The 19,522-nt window shown below is 32.7% G+C and overlaps 1 protein-coding gene across 1 annotated transcript; it reads left to right on the top strand.

The window, feature by feature from the left end:
- The first annotated feature begins 1,731 nt into the window (after nucleotides 1-1,731).
- LOC139518658 (E3 ubiquitin-protein ligase XIAP-like) lies at nucleotides 1,732-12,382 on the top strand. Its single transcript, XM_071310132.1, has 7 exons — nucleotides 1,732-2,181; nucleotides 3,997-4,170; nucleotides 5,002-5,041; nucleotides 7,167-7,277; nucleotides 7,840-7,929; nucleotides 8,486-8,698; nucleotides 12,174-12,382. The coding sequence occupies exons 1-7, from the start codon at nucleotides 1,732-1,734 to the stop codon at nucleotides 12,380-12,382; spliced, it is 1,287 nt and encodes a 428-aa protein (XP_071166233.1).
- The last annotated feature ends 7,140 nt before the right edge of the window (nucleotides 12,383-19,522 follow it).

Below are 19,522 nucleotides of genomic sequence, written 5' to 3'. Positions count from 1 at the left end.
AATCAACAATAAATTGTTCATGCTCAAATACAAGTACATTTATACAATTCTTCAATTGCATTAAAAAAAAGTAGAAGATTCATTTAACTGTTATTAAAACCTTGAACCGATGTCATTTATAAAATGGTATGTAAAAAATAACAGTGGTGTAACTAGAGCCAAAATGATATGGATGCCAAAGGAACTAATTTTACGGAGAGTAGAAAATGATTTTTTTTTCAAACATTATCCCTGTACGCATGTGTACTCCCACCGAATCTGACACTGGTGACATTTTTATTTCATTTCATTTCAATAAATTTCGCCTTGAAAATATTGAATAGGGTTTTAATGATATTCATGATCTCTTTACAGATTTAACAATTTAGATTATTTACAACAAAAAGGTCAGCTTTCTTCCCTTTAAAGATGCAAATTTTGTAATTGTCACATATTAACTGTCGGTCGCCACAACTCTATTAGATGTGTAGCATATCCGGCGCTAAGTCAGAGACGGTCTGTTCCCATATTGTTGTTCTCAAGTACGTTTTAAAATATCATATTTTTCCAACAGAATTGTTTTGTTTTATCGAATCTACAATTATTCCAACGAAGTTGAACATGAAAGTACAGTCTTTTCGTTATTTGAAAAAGTTATATCGAAATTTGGGAATTTGCCATATCTTAAACTGGTAGCCCAATATAACACATTTTTAATCTTGAGACAGGAAACTGGAATGAGTCAATTGGCGCTCAATGTTTTGAGAGGTGTATCATAGACAGTGTGACGCCAACGTAGGTTATTTGCATAGCTTTGTCAGCAGTCCCATTTATTGACAATGTAGTAATAATTTTAAAACGGAATTGTAAGTTAGAGAAACTAAAATTTATCTAGTAATAATACTGAAACGAAGATGATCAAATGAATTTGCTGAACTACAAATGATTGTGGTTGACATCAACATGAACCAACCTCATTAAATGAACAAATTTGTTGAATAATTAAAATGAATGGTAAAATAAGAATTTGAATTCAAGTTTTCGATTTGATTAAACACAATTAAGATTTCAAGAAAGGTTATTTCATATGAATATATGACAGTGATGTCAATATGATATAATACTTTTAAATAAGACTCACAAAATAATTCCCTGTTTCTGCGAACTGCTAACAGGATGAAAAAAATAGTATAGGTAGTAAGTAGGCACATAATTTTATTTTCCAAAATGTTTCAACTGAATTTAATAAAGGAAACCAATTGACCTAAATAGAGATTGTTCAAAATTGACGAAAAGGAATAAGGGTAGGTCCTGAAATAAGTGTACGAAGGGTTAGCGGTACAACAAGTATTACTTTCATTTTGCCTAAGTTAACACTTTGAACAAATGTCATTTTTGGAGTGTTTTGTACTTAAGTTAATGGTCACACTTTTATATAGTGGCCAGCATTTTCTAGATTAAGCCACTTTACGAAGATTAGTATATAATTTCAAAGACTTTTATATATGTGTTCAGAAAGCATTGTTCTATTCAGTTTTAAACTTAATTGAAATCATTGATTAAATTGTTTTCTGATATTGGACAAATAAAGGCAACAATAGTATACCGCTGTTCAAAACTCGTAAATCTATGGACAAAAAACCAAAATCGGGGTAACAAACTAACAAACTTTATCAAAATATTCTAAAGTCTTTGAAAGTCATATAATTTTTAACACATTATTACAGGTGCTGAAGTTTAAATGGAATAAGGATGAGTGGAATGGAGTTTTACCGACGTCTTTCCATGGGTATGCCAATTGATAGATGTTATGACCTGGAATATGCTCGCTTTTTTACCTTCTCAAGATGTCCTCTAAATTTTCTTCCAAACATCAGTTACATAAAACTCGCAGCAGCAGGCTTTTATTTTGACAATGGACAGTGTAAATGTCATAAATGTGGTATTTATTGGATAGACAATCACAACAATAGGGATCAGGAAATCCATAGACAAATATCTCCTTCTTGTCATTTTGCAAGTAGTGAAATGAGGGAAATCAGGTCTGAAAATGAGAACTGTCTTTCTATTGGGATTAGAAGGACATCAAATGTTGAAAGTCAAAATGAACCAAGAAGTGAAGAAACAAGAACAAAAGGGAGGCCTGGTAATTCATTACGAAGTAGAAGTTTGTTGGATACTGGTTATAGTTCATCAGCATCGGTAAGAAGCTTTATACATGTATGTCTAGCCATTCCAAATAGCTAGTGTGCCAATACTATGAAATTGTTATTCCTATAAATTTTGAAACCTCTTAACATCTGAAACAGATTGGCTTGGTGGGAGCAAACTTAGTCTTAATAAAGTTTCATTTTCATTTGTCATAATTTGTTTGTGATAACCTTAAAGATTAATTCTATAGTACAGTATCAGTTGTATAATAGAAAAAAAGGAAATGACCATATAGGGTATCCATTCATGACAAAATCAGTACAGCAGAAAATACACAAAAAAAAAAGCAACAATATTTTTTATTGTTGTTCTTCACCTCAAGGTCAAGATGAGGGCTTCAACAGATGGCCCCTAGCACCGGCGTGAAGAGGATCTTTGCAAATTTTGATGACCTAATAATTGTGAAAATAGATTTTACCTCATTTTCAAACATATGTATCTGTTAATGAAATGTGTTTTAAAAGATCAGTGAAGATAATTTTATAAAAGCATATTATCAATATATTATAATTTCAGTCACTCTAAACTATATGACAGACCAGTCAACCATCAAAATTATGTAAATCAGTAGTGGATCAAGAGGTGGGATGAGGTGGGGTGGCTCTCGGACCCCCCTTATATTGGAAGAGCAATGCATTTGAATGTTGACATATGGTTGGAACCTCCTCCTTTATCCTGGGTTGGGAACCCCTTTTTAAAATGGCTGGATCTGCTGCTGTAACTTTAAAAATTTGGTCATTGGTAGTAATAGCATGATGTCACATATACATGACATAAACATAGTTTTTTATGCCCCATCCACTATGCCCCATTTGTGGGCATTATGTTTTTCGGACTGTGCATCCGTTTGTTCGTCAGTCAGTTCTCCTTCTGTCCTGCTTCGGGTTAAAGTTTTTGGTCAAGGTAGTTTTTGATTAGTTCCAGAAACTTAGTTCACGTTAGGTCCACTGAACATAAACAATAATAGTGTGAGTGGGGCATTCAATGTATTAGTTTGTGATTGGGTTTATATTTTATAGTGAAGCACAAGTGGTAAGTCAATGATATTTGAAATGCAGTCGTATTTATAAGCATTGGCTCATCTTATAATTATGGAGATTATTTGGCCCTGCACCCCTAGTCATGGTCTCTTGACTTCGAAACTTTTGCTTAGTTTATATGTATTAGTTTGTGATGAGGTCAGTTTATGGGGAACTTTTAGTGGTAGGTCAATGATATTTTGTATGCAGTTGTAATATCTCATTTCCGTGGAGATTATTTGGCCCCGCCCTCTTAGTCATGGTCTGTTGACTATGAACATTTTGCATAGTTTACATGTATTAATTTGTGAATAGGTCAGATCAGGAGGATTAATTAGTTTACATGTATTAGTTTGTGACTCATTCAGTTAAAGATGAACTAGCAATTGTAAGTCATAATATTTGTTATATATTGGCATTTGCAAGTATCGTTTCATTTAGATCATATAGCCCTACTCTCTCATCATGGTTCATTAACCTATAAACGTTTACGTAATTTACAAGTTAATGTTTGTGATCAGGTTTGTTTAAAGGGAAAAACTTATCATAAATCAAAGGTATTTGTTATGCAGTTGTATAAGCATTGGTACATCTCATCTCCATGGAGATTGTTTAGCCATATACCTTCAATCAGGGTTCATCACAGTTCTTTGACAGTAAAAAGTAAAAAACGAGTTGTCAGTACTGAAGACAGTTAAGAAAAATATACTTTCATGCAATATTGGTGTAGTCCTCACACTATGATACTAAGTGTTTGTTATTGTTTCATGCCTTTTTTATATTGCAGTTCACACCAATCCAAGAAGAAGGACAGCAATGTAGTAATGAAGAAGAAAGTCATAATGATTTTAGATATACAGACTATAGTGTAAGACTCTCATCTTTTGGTAATTGGCCAAAAATACAGACCCCAGTAGATTTAGCAAGTGCTGGTTTTTTCTATACAGGTGCAAATGATGAGGTGAAGTGCTTCTCTTGTGGAGTATGCTTGCAAAATGGGAACCACATGAGAACCCATGGATTGAGCATAAAAAGCACAGCCCTGATTGCAAATTTGTTGAGACAAAAATGGTAAATAGTACATCATAGTTCTGTTTTTTGTTGTTGTTGTTTTTTTTAACAAAATCAACATAAAAAGGTTATCTTTTGACTATTATTAAGAAAATGGCACTAGTAGGTTGTGCAAGAGTCATTATCTTCTACTCAGGCCTAGGTAATATTGGTTACAAAGATGATTGACATTTACTATTCAGTAATCATAAATGTGTTTGGATGAATGATTACAGTACAGAGGTAGATAGAACATGACAGTCCTCTGACACATTAATAGAATAAAAAGGTTAACAACCATGAGTAGTAGAAGTGAATATTTTTTTCATGCCATGCACGATGCTCATTTTAACATCAGTAGGTATTAAAATTGTAAATATCTTTATACTGAGCATAAGTGAGGTGTAAAATGTTGAAAAATATAATGCATACCGGTGTTAAAATAATCATTGAACATGGCATGATTCTTACAGGATTTTATGCATTCAAAAATATATATATATAGCAAATAAAACGTTTCATGATAAAAATAAAATGATTTATTTATTCTAACACACCAACACAAATGTCTATTCTGTTCTACAGTACCTGTTCTTCTAAATATTGAACTGACATTGCAATCCCCCTCTTACTTCAAACGCTTACCACTGTCTTATCATCTACTACTTAAATGAAAAAAATCCTGTCACAAAGTATTAATATCTCACAGTTACATAAATATGTTTATTCAATTATATTTCAGCCACTTCTTCATAAGCAGCCATCAACAGTACCTAAACTTGGTAAGCTTTGTATTATATTCGCTATATACAGTTTGTAGTAAACTTATATAAAACAAACTTGACATGTGAAATATAACCAAAAAAAAATCGGAATCTTAAGTTATAGAAAGCAACACTGCAAATGACAGCATTAAAGACACAAAAATACAAACACATCTCTATGTTTTATAAAATTTGATAAGGAATATATTTACTGGCAAAGGGACAACCATTTCTAGCTATGCTTGCAGATTTTTTTGCAACTTTACCATCTAAAAAGCTATGTACACTTTTTTTACGCAATTATTTCTTTCTTATTGTGTTGGAAAATGTTCGTTGCTAGTGAAGATTTTTTATGCCCTTGCCGTAGCGGAGAAGACATAAAGTTTTACCCTTGTTTGTAACATTCCGTCCATTCGTATGTCTCATACATCCCAAAATTGGTTTATGTTCTCTAACTTTAGTTTGCCTAAACCAAATGTTATGAAACTTATATACAATGCTTATTTTCACAAAACACAGATCAAGGATGATTTTTTGTAGCGTCACTTATACATTTCTAGAGTTATGCTCCTTTACAAATGGAAAATTTGCTGAATTTTTCGTTTCCATTCTATAACTTTAGTTTGCCTCAAGCAAATTTTATGACACTTAGACACAATGCATATTACATCTTTTTTTGTATATCACAAAACCCAGATCAGGTTTGAATTCTGGTGGTGTTACTTATACCGGTCAATAGTTATACTCTTTTACAAATGGAAAATAATTGAATTCTTTGTTCCCTTTATTTAACATAAGTTTGTCTCAACCAAATGTTATGAAAATGTTCAAAATTCATAAATCCATGGACTAAAAACAAAATCGGGGTAACAAACTAAAAACACATTAAATATAAGAGAACAACGACACAACATTAAAATGAATCACACACAGAAACGGACTAAGCATAAGACAAAATCCTATGAGAATAACAAATATAACATCAAAACCAAATACATGAATTTGGGATAGATAAGTACCGTGACACGTCTTATAGTAATGTGAATTCACACTAAAAAATAAGAGACAACAAACGACACAACGGAAACACAATGTGAAAATGTATGGCACACAGAAACGAACTATAACATAACAATGGCCATATTCCTGACTTGGTACAGGACATTTTTAAAGGAAACAATGGTGAGTTGAACCTGGTTTTGTGGCATGCCAAACCTCCCTCTGGTATGGCCATAATAAATATAACATTAAAATGACAACACAACATTACAGGACTACAATATAAATAAATAGAAGAACGCAATTGACAAAGAAACACACGAATAATAGCTAACAAAAGGCAACAAGTTTAAAATTTAATACGCCAGAAGGGCATTTTGTCCACACAAGGCGAACTAGTGACGCCTAGATACAAAAGTTTGAAAGCCAAAATAAGAACAAAGTTGAACAGCATCGAAGACCAAAAGTTCAAAAAAGTTGTGCCAAAAACGGCCAGAGTTTTCTGTTATGTACCAGAACATCCGTTTTATTTAGAATAATTGATACTTTTGCAAGTGTAAATTTTATAAAATGACTATACAAAAGATATACATGATAAAACTGAGATATTAACTAATTACAGCAAACAACCGAAATGCATTATATAACCCGACAAAATGCAACACAAAAAATAGACACATCCCAATAAGTGAAACTTATACACCATGCTTATTACCACAAAACACAAATCAAATACAAACTTGGGTAGCTTCACTTTCACAGTTTTTAAGCCTTGCCCTTTATAACCTTATATGTAAGCGGTGGGATCTTTTGTGTCCCGTGGAAACATTCCCCATTTATTATTTGCAGCTCTGACCAGGGCAGGTTATTCATTTACAAAAATCCTGTTACTTGGAAAGCCATGTACAATGTTGGTTATTGCTAAAAACAAATTGTGTCTGTTTAAAGTTGAAAAATAACTTATGTGGTTACAGGAATTATGAAGACGTATTATGAAGATATTATTGAAATGAAAAAAAATAAATTAGTAAGACAAATGAATCTTCAATTGTTCATAGGGTCAATATGGAAAATGTGATGCAATAATCAATATGTACCTATACGACTTTATCATGTACTGAATATGAATTTGCTCATATTAAAGGAGGTGCTGTAGCATATTCAGATGAGGTGCTTAAAGATTTAGACTTAGACTTGAGAAACACAAGTGGATCAACAAACATTATTTCAGGAGGAAATACTCATCCATACCTTGGTAAATATAAATTTTAATTCTTTCATAAAATAGTGTTCATTAACGGAAGTCATTCATGGTTTATAACAATAACTGTTTAATTAATATTTAGTTTCATATGCATTACACATTAACCAATAAATTTAGCCTGATTCGTTTTATAAACGTAGCTATAATAGTTCATTTTAAAGCATGAAGCCTGACAGCAAAGCTGTAGAAATACGTAGGAATTATTTCTTTCTCTAATTAATATGTTTTTGCATCTTCTTGAAAATATCTTGTCAGAATTTATCTAAATTTACAAAGATTCTTATACAGGAAATGAAGTATGCACATTCTGTATCAATATCAAAGACTAGACCTGGTTCATTTCTGTGTATTTCATGTTTGTTTATCTATCATAAATTCATTGAAAATGCTTAACCAAATTTGTTTTCTATATACTTCTGGTAACAATATTACAAATGAAGTGTTTGTTTTTAAACCACTTGTTTGGACAGTTTCATTTTGGTTCATAGTAAACATTGTAAAGGAATCACTTATTAGTTTGTTAACCACAAGTCATCTAACTCTCTTTTTACAGCATCTACAGCTACAAGAGCAGTTTTGGAAATAGCCACTGACCCAAACAAAAAACAGCATGTGGAAAAGATTCTGAATGCACTTTGTTCTGGTGATATTCATAAATCCTTTTTTTGCTTTCAATATAGGTGGTTATATTCTACTAGAAACTTTCTTGAATTCCATCAATTAAATTAAAGATTATGTTAAAATTAGAATTTTAAAATGTGTTATGTGAGGAGGAAGAGTGGTACTCCCCTCAACATTTAGTTGAAAAAAAAATAATAAAGAGAGAAAATGTCGAAATTAATGTTATTATACCACGAACATACATTCTCAATTTCATGTTTAAAATGGCAGGCTAACATGTTAATTGGTGTATTTTTCTTTGGAACTTGTATGACAGTTCCACTGTAGATTGGCATTCATTCGTAATCTCCTGTTATTGATAGAAAATAAAGTAATAAAGCAAACTGATTTCCATGATAAAAATCTTGAGTTTCTGTTTTAAACAGGTATTTAACAGTTAAAGGGAAATAATCAACATTGTATTTGCTAAATGCTTCTTTAATCAAAATCATTAAATTTTCTTATCAAGGCAGTGCTATCATTTAATTGCTTATAATTATACTTATATTTATTATAGCATTTGATACTATATTCTACAGAAAATGACATACATGTAGAACGAATTAACGAACCCAAGGCAGCGCAGATATATGGAGTTTTATTGATTATGGAAGAGTATGAAGAGGAACTGAAAAAGTGTGATAATAAGATTGAAAAGCGTGATAATGAGATTAAAAAGCGTGATAATGAGATTAAAAAGCGTGACATAGAAATTAAAAAACTTGAAAGAAAACAACTTGCCTTAAACAATGGTAACTACATTTTAATTATAAGAAACCGGATATGTTGGCATGCTAATATAAAAATTTCCTTCTTATGTTTTTCATCAATGTTTCCTTGATACAAAGTTTAAACATGTCTATGAGTATTAAATCTCTTTGACAATTTATCTTCATTTTTATTAAATTCTGTTCAAGGAAACCTCATACACCCTACACCCAAAATTGAACAAGTTGCTTTCTTTAAAAAAAGAAATGCAATCGTAAACCCAAATGCTTGTTTGGCATTATATATATATTAGATAATTGATTAATAAAGATTATTGTCTTATATTACTTTTGTTGTGCATAAGAATTAGAAACTGACATTGCCTGTTTAGTGGTTTAAATAATGTAATACCGGCTTCACACATCAACGTATAGATCCGACGTACGTCGCCCGAGGTAAAAAAAATCATGCACGCTACCAAAACGCTAGTAATTTTGATGCATTCAACCTGTCAATCATATCTGTATCGTGTGCACAACGAGCTTAAAGCGTGTATTGGGTGTGCGTAAAGCGTACCTTAGCGTTTCTCCTGGTCTTCCTACATTCCCAACTGCAGGTCTGTCTATATGTGAATGTTTGTCAATAAGTCTGTCACATTCGCCCGTCTGTTTACATGTTTACCAGTCCGTCTATGTCCACTGGTTCGTCTACATGTTCACTAGCTTTGAAATAGCTTTCGGTAAGTGCGATTATTTCAGTGATTTGTGTCTATTGTTTTTATGTAAGTGATTATTGTGCAACGTACCCATAATTTTAGGGACGCGAATTGCAACTGATATTTTACAGTTTTTTCTTGCGATGTGTTGTCCTTAAGGTTTGGTTCATTTGGGAGGGTTGGGTTTATGGTCACCACATTGTTTATGTGCCAATGTCCATTCTAAAGCCAGAAACATGTAGTACAGTGATTGTTGTTCATAATTCATGTCGGTCAAGTTGTTTTCGTAAATTATTTTGTTATCAATAAGGCTGTTTAGTTTTGTTTGATTTTTGTTTTTAAATCTTAATGGTCTGGGCATTTAATAGCCGACTAAATAGTAGTTTTTTTTTTCATTTTTGGAGGCCGCTCGGTGGCCTTTAAAGACTTACTACCACGTCATTGTAACTCTGGTTGGTATTTGTATCATAAGTGCTGGACCATGGTCGATCCTATATGCACCTTTGAGGCAGGCGGGATATTTTTGTAGATCTTGTACAGCTCAAACTAATGTGAGTAGTTCCTGTACTTCTATGTCTAGTCCCATGTTGCATGGTTAGAGAGGGTGTAATATCTTCTGTAGGTTTGATGAAGTTTCACCCGTATCGGACTTCTTTTCCTAAATAAAAGCTTTAAGGCGACGAGTATTTTTGTATGCAATGTGCCGCCTTAACGTGTCTAAAACTTATCTGTAGCGTTTTCAACGCTCGTGTAGCGTGTATATTATGTGCGTGCAGTTTACAGGTACATGTATATACGTTTGACAAACGCTTGAGCTGAATGATTTTTTTTATGTTCCATTAAAATTTTCCTGAAGTAAAAGCGTTCACCAAGCGTATACCTTTGCATTTCGACGTACTTCAAACTTATGGAACGCGTGTTTAAACGCTTGCGTAAAGTTCCTCTGGTGAGCAACTAAGTTACGCATACGATGATACGGACTTTGTTAATTTTCTTTTTTGACTGATTGTTTTACATTGTCATTTCGGGGCCTTTTATAGCCGACTATGCGGTACGTGCTTTGCCTGTTGTTGAAGGCCGTACGGTGACCCATAGTTTGTATTTCTGTGTTATTTTGGTTTCTTGCAGATAGTTGTCTCATTGACACCAAACCCGATATCTTTTTTTTATTCGATATCTTATCGCCGACCTGGTTAAGTCTGCTAAAAATGCATGCATGATTCATTTTTAGGTTATCAGTCGTAATTAAAGTGGCACATTTAATTCGTTGTTTCATTGCTCTTACATCTGCATGGTCAAATGTGTATTTTTTTAAAATAAATTTTAGATTTAGATTTCAGTCACGGTTATTTTGTCCCCCTTCATATTGAATATCTATACTTATCAGTCGCATTTTAATGACGAAAAGGATTCAGAGGTAATTAAAAAAAGTAAGTAATGTTGCAATATTTAAACAAAGAAAATAACTTTAAATTTGCAATATTAATGAAAATAAATACGGACATAACTTTCATAATTAATTTTAACGTTATTTTCAATAAACGATTTTTTTTTAAATCCTCGTTTTTACACCTATTTGAGGCACGTATTTATGATTATATTTCCATGTCCTTGGTCTATCCTAGATGTAAAATTTCAAAAAGTGCTAATACTTTTTTTAAAGATATTATTTTTAATTGTTCTCGTTCAAAATATTTTATTTTTTCATATTCAATATCTATTTAATTTTATTTTTAATAACCATTTTTTTTTTATTAAAGTTGCAATATTTAACCAAAAAAAAAATAACTGTAATTTAATCATATTCAAGAAAGACTTCCCTTTAATTTCAGTATAAAAAAATAAATAGCTTGCTTTTTACAACATGTACATCTTCACTAAACGTAAAATCTAAAATAAAATGCTACTAAAACTCTTTCTAAAGATTTTATTTTTAATTATTCTCGTTCAGAATATAAAGCGCATTGTTTACATGAAATCTTATCTCATATCTAAACACAGCTGGTTACATCGTTTGACTAATTAAAATACTACGCATGTAGGTTAATATTAGCAGCTTGTAATCATGTGCAAGAAAATATTATATCATAATAAATTTCAGATCATACGTAAAATATCTCTATAGCAACTTAAGATGCTAATGCATATTCAACAGATTTGTAAGATATTGCGCATGCATTTGAAAGGTGGTCATAGCTATTGCGCATGTATTTGAAAGGTGGTCATAGAAAGACCAGAAGTGTTCCGACTAACATCCGGTGTTCCGAAAGACTACATCACTCGTCCAATATATACTGCGTAAACCCTCAGGGGTTTACGCAATAATTCAAGAAATCTTTAATGTAATCTGGCACACACATGTGGAACAGTTTACCTTTATCGTTACGATATATTACAAATGTAAAATAACAATTATTGAAGTAACTATAACTAAAATGATTACGTTCAATACAAATGCAAAAATGTTATGAAAAATAAACATTATTTTTTTTTATTTTGTTGTTGTTGATTTCAATAAATGACAAATGGTGCATTGACCTTGATGACACTTGATTGAAGTTTGGGGTACAATGGGGTCAGTATGATTTTTTTTGGTCTATGACTCAAACATTGTTAGAGAATAAGACACAACTGTTAATTTGAATGCATATTGCATTCTGAGATTTGGTATCAGTATTTCCTAAAATCTAACATGTGCAATTAATGCTCCTTGGCACCTATACTATCACTTAAATTTTATGTATATGATTATGATACATAGTATCGATCAGTTGTCTTAAAATGGTAGCTTCGATATATTTCAGAATTAGAAGACTTCAAATCAAGGAATACACAGATATGTGGGATATGCTGTACAGAAGTCAGAAACATAGTGTTTTCCCCCTGTGGTCATGTGTTTTGTTGTGAACAATGTGTAATAAGACTGCAGCAATATTCACCACAAAATCAAAGAACAGCATGTCCGACATGTAGACGTCCAATTGAAAGATCTGTTAAAATATTCTGGTCATAATTATTATGTGAGGGTATTACTATTTTTTTTTATTGTTGATGTTATTAACTTTTTACCTTTGTTAAGAAAAATAAAAATGTAAAGAAACAGAGTATTTTTTACCTCATAAATTATTGAATCCTATTGTGCAATAAATAAATGATAAATGTTTTATATCAAATGAACAACTGTTGACATCATCAGTGTATTGTTATTACACTATATAAATTTGTCAGTCAAACACAAGTCCAAATAATCCTGCATCATGATTGAGATTTGTGTATGTTATAAAAATTTTAACAAACGAATTGATAATTGAGTAAATGGTCCTATCCATTTCAAATAGAGCGAGGGTTAAATATGAAAATAAAGCGCTGTCAGCTGTAACACATGTGACACAATACAATACTAACTAGTTAAACCTATTTTGTTTTTAGTTCTTATACAAATGTTCAAACTCTTAAATTTTTTTAGAACCTTTAAAAAAATACAGACCTATAATTGTTAATGTATGTGTCATTTTGGTCTCTTGTGGACAGTTGTCTCATTGGCAATCAAACCACATCTTCTTTTTAGCTCACCTGACCTGAAAGGTCAAGTGAGCTTTTCTCATCACTTGGCGTCCGTCGTCCGTCGTCCGTCGTCCGTCGTCTGTCGTCCGTCGTCCGTCGTCCGTAAACTTTTACAAAAATCTTCTCCTCTGAAACTACTGGGCCAAATTCTACCAAACTTGGGCACAATCATCCTTGGGGTATCTAGTTTAAAAAATGTGTGGCGTGACCTGGCCAACCAACCAAGATGGCCGCCATGGCTATAAATAGAACACAGGGGTAAAATGTATATTTTGGCTTATATCTTTGTAACCAAAGCATTTAGAGCAAATCTGACAGGGGTAAAATTGTTGATCAGGTCAAGATCTATCTGCCCTGAAATTTTCAGACGAATCGGACAACCTGTTGTTGGGTTGCTGCCCCTGAAATGGTTATTTTAAGAAAATTTTGCAGTTTTTGGTAATTATCTTGAATACTGTTATAGATAGATATAAACTGTAAACAGCAATAATGTTCAGCAAAGTATGACCTACAAATAAGTCAACATGACCAAAATTGTCAGTCAACCCCTTAAAGAGTTATTGCCCTTTATAGTCAATTTTTAACAACTTTTCGTCATTTTAAAAAAAATCTTCTTCTCTAAAACTACTTTGCCAAATTTAACCAAACTTGGCCACAATTATCATTGTGGTTTATAGTTTAAAAAATGTGTCCGACGACCCAGCCTACCAAACAAAATGGCCGACATGGCTTAAATTAGAACATAGTGGTAAAAAGCAGTTTTTGCTTTATATCTTTGAAACTAAGACATTAAGGGCAAATCTTTCAAGATTTAAATGTCCATCAGAATAAGATATATCCCCTCACAAATTTTCAGATGAATCTGACAACCTGTTGTTGGGTTGCTGCCCTAAAATGGGTAATTTTAAGGAAATTTTGCAGTTTTTGGTTATTATCTTGAATACTATTATAGATAGAGATAAACTATAAACAGCAATAATGTTCAGCAAAGTAAGATCTACAAATAAGTCAGCATGATCAAAATTGTAAGAGGACCCCTTAAGGAGTTATTGCCCTTTATAGTCAATATTGAACAACTTTTTGTCATTTTTGTAACTTATATAAAAATCTTTTCTAAAACTACTTGGCCAAATTTAACCAAACTTGGCCACAATCATAATACTAGGATATCTATTTAAAAAAAGCGTCTAATGACCTGCCTACCAACGAAGATGGACGGCATCAGTAAACACAGTAACAGGTGAGCGACACAGGCTCTGGAGAGCCTCTAGTTTTATATAGATATCTCACATGAAGACGATTAACCTCATGGATTGTTTTCATATGTTTATAGACTCATTAATGAATTTAATCTGCTATGCCAAGCTGAGTTTGTTAGCAGTGTGTTGGTTATATTCATTACTTTTGTATGTTGTATATATGATTTTTTTTCTCAACCTTATGGTATGATATAATATCGTTTTCCTTAATGAAACGAATTGTATTAGGTATTTGGCTTCTTTTGCCACACATTTGCCAATTAAGAGTGTGGAATCCTAGCTTCGTTGATATGGAAATTGGTATTTTGTTTAATGAAATTAAGTCAAATTCGTTGAACTACAGAAATTTGTATTTCTATTTGATGTCTACAAAAATGGTCACACTTTTACACGACATTACAATATCAAATTCCAGATGTGATTAAAAATCCTATTTTTATCAATGAAGAGCTAGGGTTAAATGAATCACACATGGATTATGAAAATAAATTGTCAGTGCAAGGACCATCATTTGCCATGACAAACACTACTCAACAAAGAATAGGACAGTTTAAAATAACAGATATATTCCAAACTTTGTAAAGGCAGTGTCCTCTTCATGACCCACTCAAGGTCTCAAACTCCACAAGCTAAATCAGATAAACGGCCAGGATAGAATAAGGAGTGTGATGCGCTTTTACTTCTTTTTTTAATTGGAAAAAATAATTGAAAAGGCAAGATTTTCTTTACATGCCTATAGCTAGCTTATCAGTCTTATCACAAACTGGGAATTTCTTACTTTGTATGGAAAACTTTCACTGCATGACTATTACGGGGGTCCGTATTGTTTATTCTTTAGTTTTCTATTTTGTGTCATGTGTGCTGTTGTTTGTTTGTCTTTTTCATTTTTAGCCATGGTGTTGTCAGTTTCTTTTAGATTTATGAGTTTGACTGTCCCTTTTGGTATCTTTCGTCCCTCTTTTACGCATATACATTTTACTTGTAAAAAACACGCCAGCCCTATATCAGAACTAATAATAAAATATTAATTTTACTACGGGTAATCCTGAAACTTAATTTTTTGATAAATACTTTGATTTCCAAAGAATTCTAGTTGTTGTTAAGATGAAAACCCCCAGTGATGTTCATTGTAATACAAGCCAAGGTACAGCTAACACAACACCTAGTAGCTGTTAAAATTTTAGTAAATAAACTCATCAAAGATACCAGGACTAAGTTTCGTCTACAAAAGACTCATCAGTGACGCTCGAATCCAAACATGTTGAAGGGGCCAAATAAAGTACGAAGTTGAAGATCATTGAGGACCAAAATTCCTAAAAGTTTTGCCAAATACAGCTAAGGTAATCAATGCCTGAGGTAGAAAAACCTTAGTATTTCAAAAATTCAAAACTTTGTAAACAGTTAATTTATACATATAACCATATCAATGATAATTTATGTCAGCACAAAAGTGCTAACTACTGGGCTGGTGATACCCTCGGGAAAATAAATTTCCACCAGCAGTGGCATCGACCTAGTGGTTGTAAATAAACTCATCAAAGATACCAGGACTAAATTTTGTATATACGCCAGACGCGCGTTTCGTCTACAAAATACTCACCAGTCGAATCCAAAAATGTTGAAAGGGCCAATAAAGCACGAAGTTCAAGAGCATTGAGGACAAAAATTCCTAAACGTTTTGCCAAATACAGCTAAGGCAATCAATGCCTGAAGTAGAAAAACCTTAGCAAACTATTACATATAAAAGCATAGTTATAATAAGGCTAACAAACATTACAGTTGATAATTGAAGCATTCTATTGGGTCCTCAATGCTCTTCAACTTTGTACTTGTTTGGCTTAATAAACATTTTGATATGAGGGTTTCTGATGAGTCTTTTGCAGACGAAACGCGCGTCTGCCGTACTAAAGTATAGTCCTGGTACTTTTGATAACTATTCAAGAACGATGCAGCAACTTACTTCCACAAATAATAAAATACCAACTATTCAAAAATATAGTCCAATAGTAATTTTAACTATAACAGACCAATCATGCAGACAGTTGCACTGACTCTCCTCTTGATTAGTTTGCAATAGCTAAAATTAAAGTATCCAAACTATGTTGCCTTTGTTTGAGAAGGAAATATTTTCTTTCGTTTTGAATTTTGAACTCTCAATATGTATTAAATCCTCTCATTTTTGCTAGTAAAAAATATTGAACTATATAAATATAATTATTAAATCACATACAAAGGTATCAAAATACAACAAACGCCACCTGTTTATGTTATCAATGATTAAATTAAATAAAAATTTAAGAGGTAAAAAAATATCCTAAATAGTTTTCTATTTAGGATATTTTTTTACCTCTTAAATACGACCAAGGTAATCAATGCCTGGGATAAGAAAATCCTTAGTTTTTCGAAAAATTCAAAGTTTTGTTAACAGGAAATTTATAAAAATGACCATATTATTGATATGCATGTCAACACCGGAGTGTTGACTACTGGACTATTGAAAAGCATTCATATATACCATCCTAAACATTGCACCAAAAACATTCCCTACAGCTAGGCCATACGAATAAAAAGGAGTTGCTCCACCAACGATATTGCAAAAAAACGACTACAAGAACTTCGCGGTCATCTAAAACATCGGGGCTACAAAACAAAAGATACTGATAAAGGTTTTCCTCGTGCTAACAACATCAGCCGAGATAAACTTTTACAATATAAAGCCAAAAAAGGTCAACAAGAGGGTGCCTTTTATGTTGACTAACTAACCACCCAAAATTTGAAAACTTATCTCACCTAATCCGCGAAAAATGGAACGAAATCGAAAAACACCCTAAACTATCCAAGAACTTTCCCAAGCCACCTGTATTGGCTTTTCGTAGGCCCAAAAGCCTTAAAGACTTGCAGGTGAGAGCTGATTTATCCTCTCAAGCAGGCTCTTGTCTGTGGGATATTGTAAGGGTTGCGGAAACAAACCATGTCTCACTTGCAAACAAATACTGGATACCAAGACTTTAAACAGTCACTCAACTGGTACAGAATACACCATATTTTGCAATGTTAATTGGAAGACTACAAATGTTGTGTATCTCCTACAGGGTAAATGTGGTAAACAGTATATGACGTGTCACGGTACTTTTCTATCCTAAATTCATGTATTTAGTTTTGATGTTATATTTGTTATCCTCATCATATTTCGTCTAGTACTTAGTTCGTTTCTGTGTGTGTTACATTTTAAGGTTGTGTCGTCATTCTTTGATATTTAACGCGTTTCCCTCGGTTTTGGTTTGTGACCCGGATTTTTTTTCTATCGATTTATGAGTTTTGAAAATCGGTATGCTACTGTTGCCTTTATTTGGCGAGTCAGAACAGCCGTTTCACAAACGAATGAACGGTCATCGTAGCGACTATCAATGCAAGCCAGACCTCCCTTTCAGTCGACATTGGAGATCCCCTGGCTACACTACGGCAGATCTCAATTGACTGACCATTACAATCATTTCCACAACTCTGCTTGGTCTAGGGAGGATAGACTCATTCGGGAAAGATTTTGGATAAGAAAATTAACAACTTTGTCACCAAATGGAATAAATAAAAAGATGTAGTTCCGACTTCGTGTAGTGCTTCACATTTGGGTTATATTACTTATTATTACAGTCTCTGTTTCTATTTCTTTACCTTACTCTTCGCTTAAATAAATTTGTTAAATATACCAATTTAAATTGCTTAATTTTTTATGCAGTTAAGCTGCATTATGCGAGCACCCTAGATTTGTGTTCTACCCAATAAATCCTGAAATACTTGCCATTGTTATTATCTAGCTTGTTACTATGTTATATATAACTAATTGAACACGTTTTTAATACTTTTTATTCTGGATTACAAAAAAAATGACCAGAAAAACCTTAAATGATCGTCGATTTATCCAAAAGTTTTAAAGTTACACATAGGAAGTAGTGCTTATTAAAAATCCTTGTGTAGTTCATTATGACTTGTGCTTTAAGCTAAGATGTCAAAGAATAATTGTATGAAATATTTAATCGCCGAAAATCTCTTAAGACAAGCAGTTTAGATTTCCCAAATGACAAAAGTCGTAGGAATATTGTTTGTCATCAATACGTAGTACAACTACGTCAGTAGTCTATTATATAATAAGTTCAACTGTTCATGCTGTTGGCGGCAATTTCAAATTAGAAAACAAAATTTTCGTAGCTTTTCAATTTGGAGGCAGGTGTGCAAATTAGCAGTGGTCCGAGGTCCGCGACCTTCCACTTTTGCAAGCGGAATTTCGACTAGGATAGTTGGTTTCTAGCTACGCCCGACGTAGTCGCTTTACATTTGAAAGAAAATAAGAAATTACTTTGCAAACCTTTTTACCATGTTCACAAAAGTCTCCAATTAAACGAGCTAAAAACTTATTTTTATCATTATTATTCGTGACGGTGATGTTCATTTTGTTCAACCGCTAGCTTTATACAGAAAATCGCCGACAAATATTGTATAAATTCGAGTAAAATCGTATCTGATTGACAAAAACAACATTGTAAACACATAACAATGGCGGCCGTGAAGACAAAATTTTACAAAATCGGATCCGATTCCAGAAGCGGATAAGGGTAATTCCGGGTTTGACGACCATTTACAAAATAAATCCAAGCAGGTGAAAAAATACATCTATGCATGGTAAATGAATATAAACACTAGTATTGTAAACCAAAAGATATATGTAAAAGAAAGAAAAAGCAGAAAAATATTTTATTCAGAAACTAAAAGTTACTTTTTGATAAATTTTAATTTAAAAATCCAATACAACGTGACAGCTGGGAACAGTATATCTAACAATATACATGTTCATGGTCACAGTCTAAATTTTCTTTATAAATGATAAATGATGATAATGCATGTGAGATGCTTTTAAAGTGTAAACATATTACTGCAATTTCGAGGGGTTATTTGTTTTTTTCTCAATTTTGAAGGGTCAATTAAAGTAGCTGAAAGTTTCATTCTTTATTTTCACAAATAATGCAACTATATTATATATACCTTAATGTAAGTAAATCATATGATATATAGGTGGCATTCTTTGGGCCACTCTACCCCCTCCTGTTTGATAACTTGGAAACGGTCGAGCTCCCCACCCCTAAACCATATGAGGGGCAGATCCAAGACTTTAGGTTAGGAGGGGTGCAAACTTAAATTTTCGCCGAGCAGAGCGAGGCTAAAAAAAAATTGAGGTAAAATTATCGGAATATTCTTTATTAAGCTGAGAACAACCCATGCTTTGAAAATTTAAGGGGGGTGCAAGCCCGCAACCCTCCCCCGTCTGAATCCGCCCC

This window comes from Mytilus edulis, chromosome 4 (genome assembly GCF_963676685.1).
Source record: "Mytilus edulis chromosome 4, xbMytEdul2.2, whole genome shotgun sequence".
Classification (NCBI taxonomy): Eukaryota; Metazoa; Mollusca; class Bivalvia; order Mytilida; family Mytilidae; genus Mytilus; species Mytilus edulis.
Note: the sequence above shows the minus strand (reverse complement) of the source record. Positions and strands in the feature narration are given on the sequence as shown.

Coding starts and splice junctions, on each gene's coding strand:
- LOC139518658 (XM_071310132.1), top strand. CDS start 1,732: ATGAGTGGAATGGAGTTTTACCGACGTCTTTCCATGGGTATGCCAATT. Junction 7,930..8,485: donor TCTGAATGCACTTTGTTCTG/GTGATATTCATA, acceptor TATATTCTACAG/AAAATGACATACATGTAGAA. Junction 8,699..12,173: donor ACAACTTGCCTTAAACAATG/GTAACTACATTT, acceptor GATATATTTCAG/AATTAGAAGACTTCAAATCA.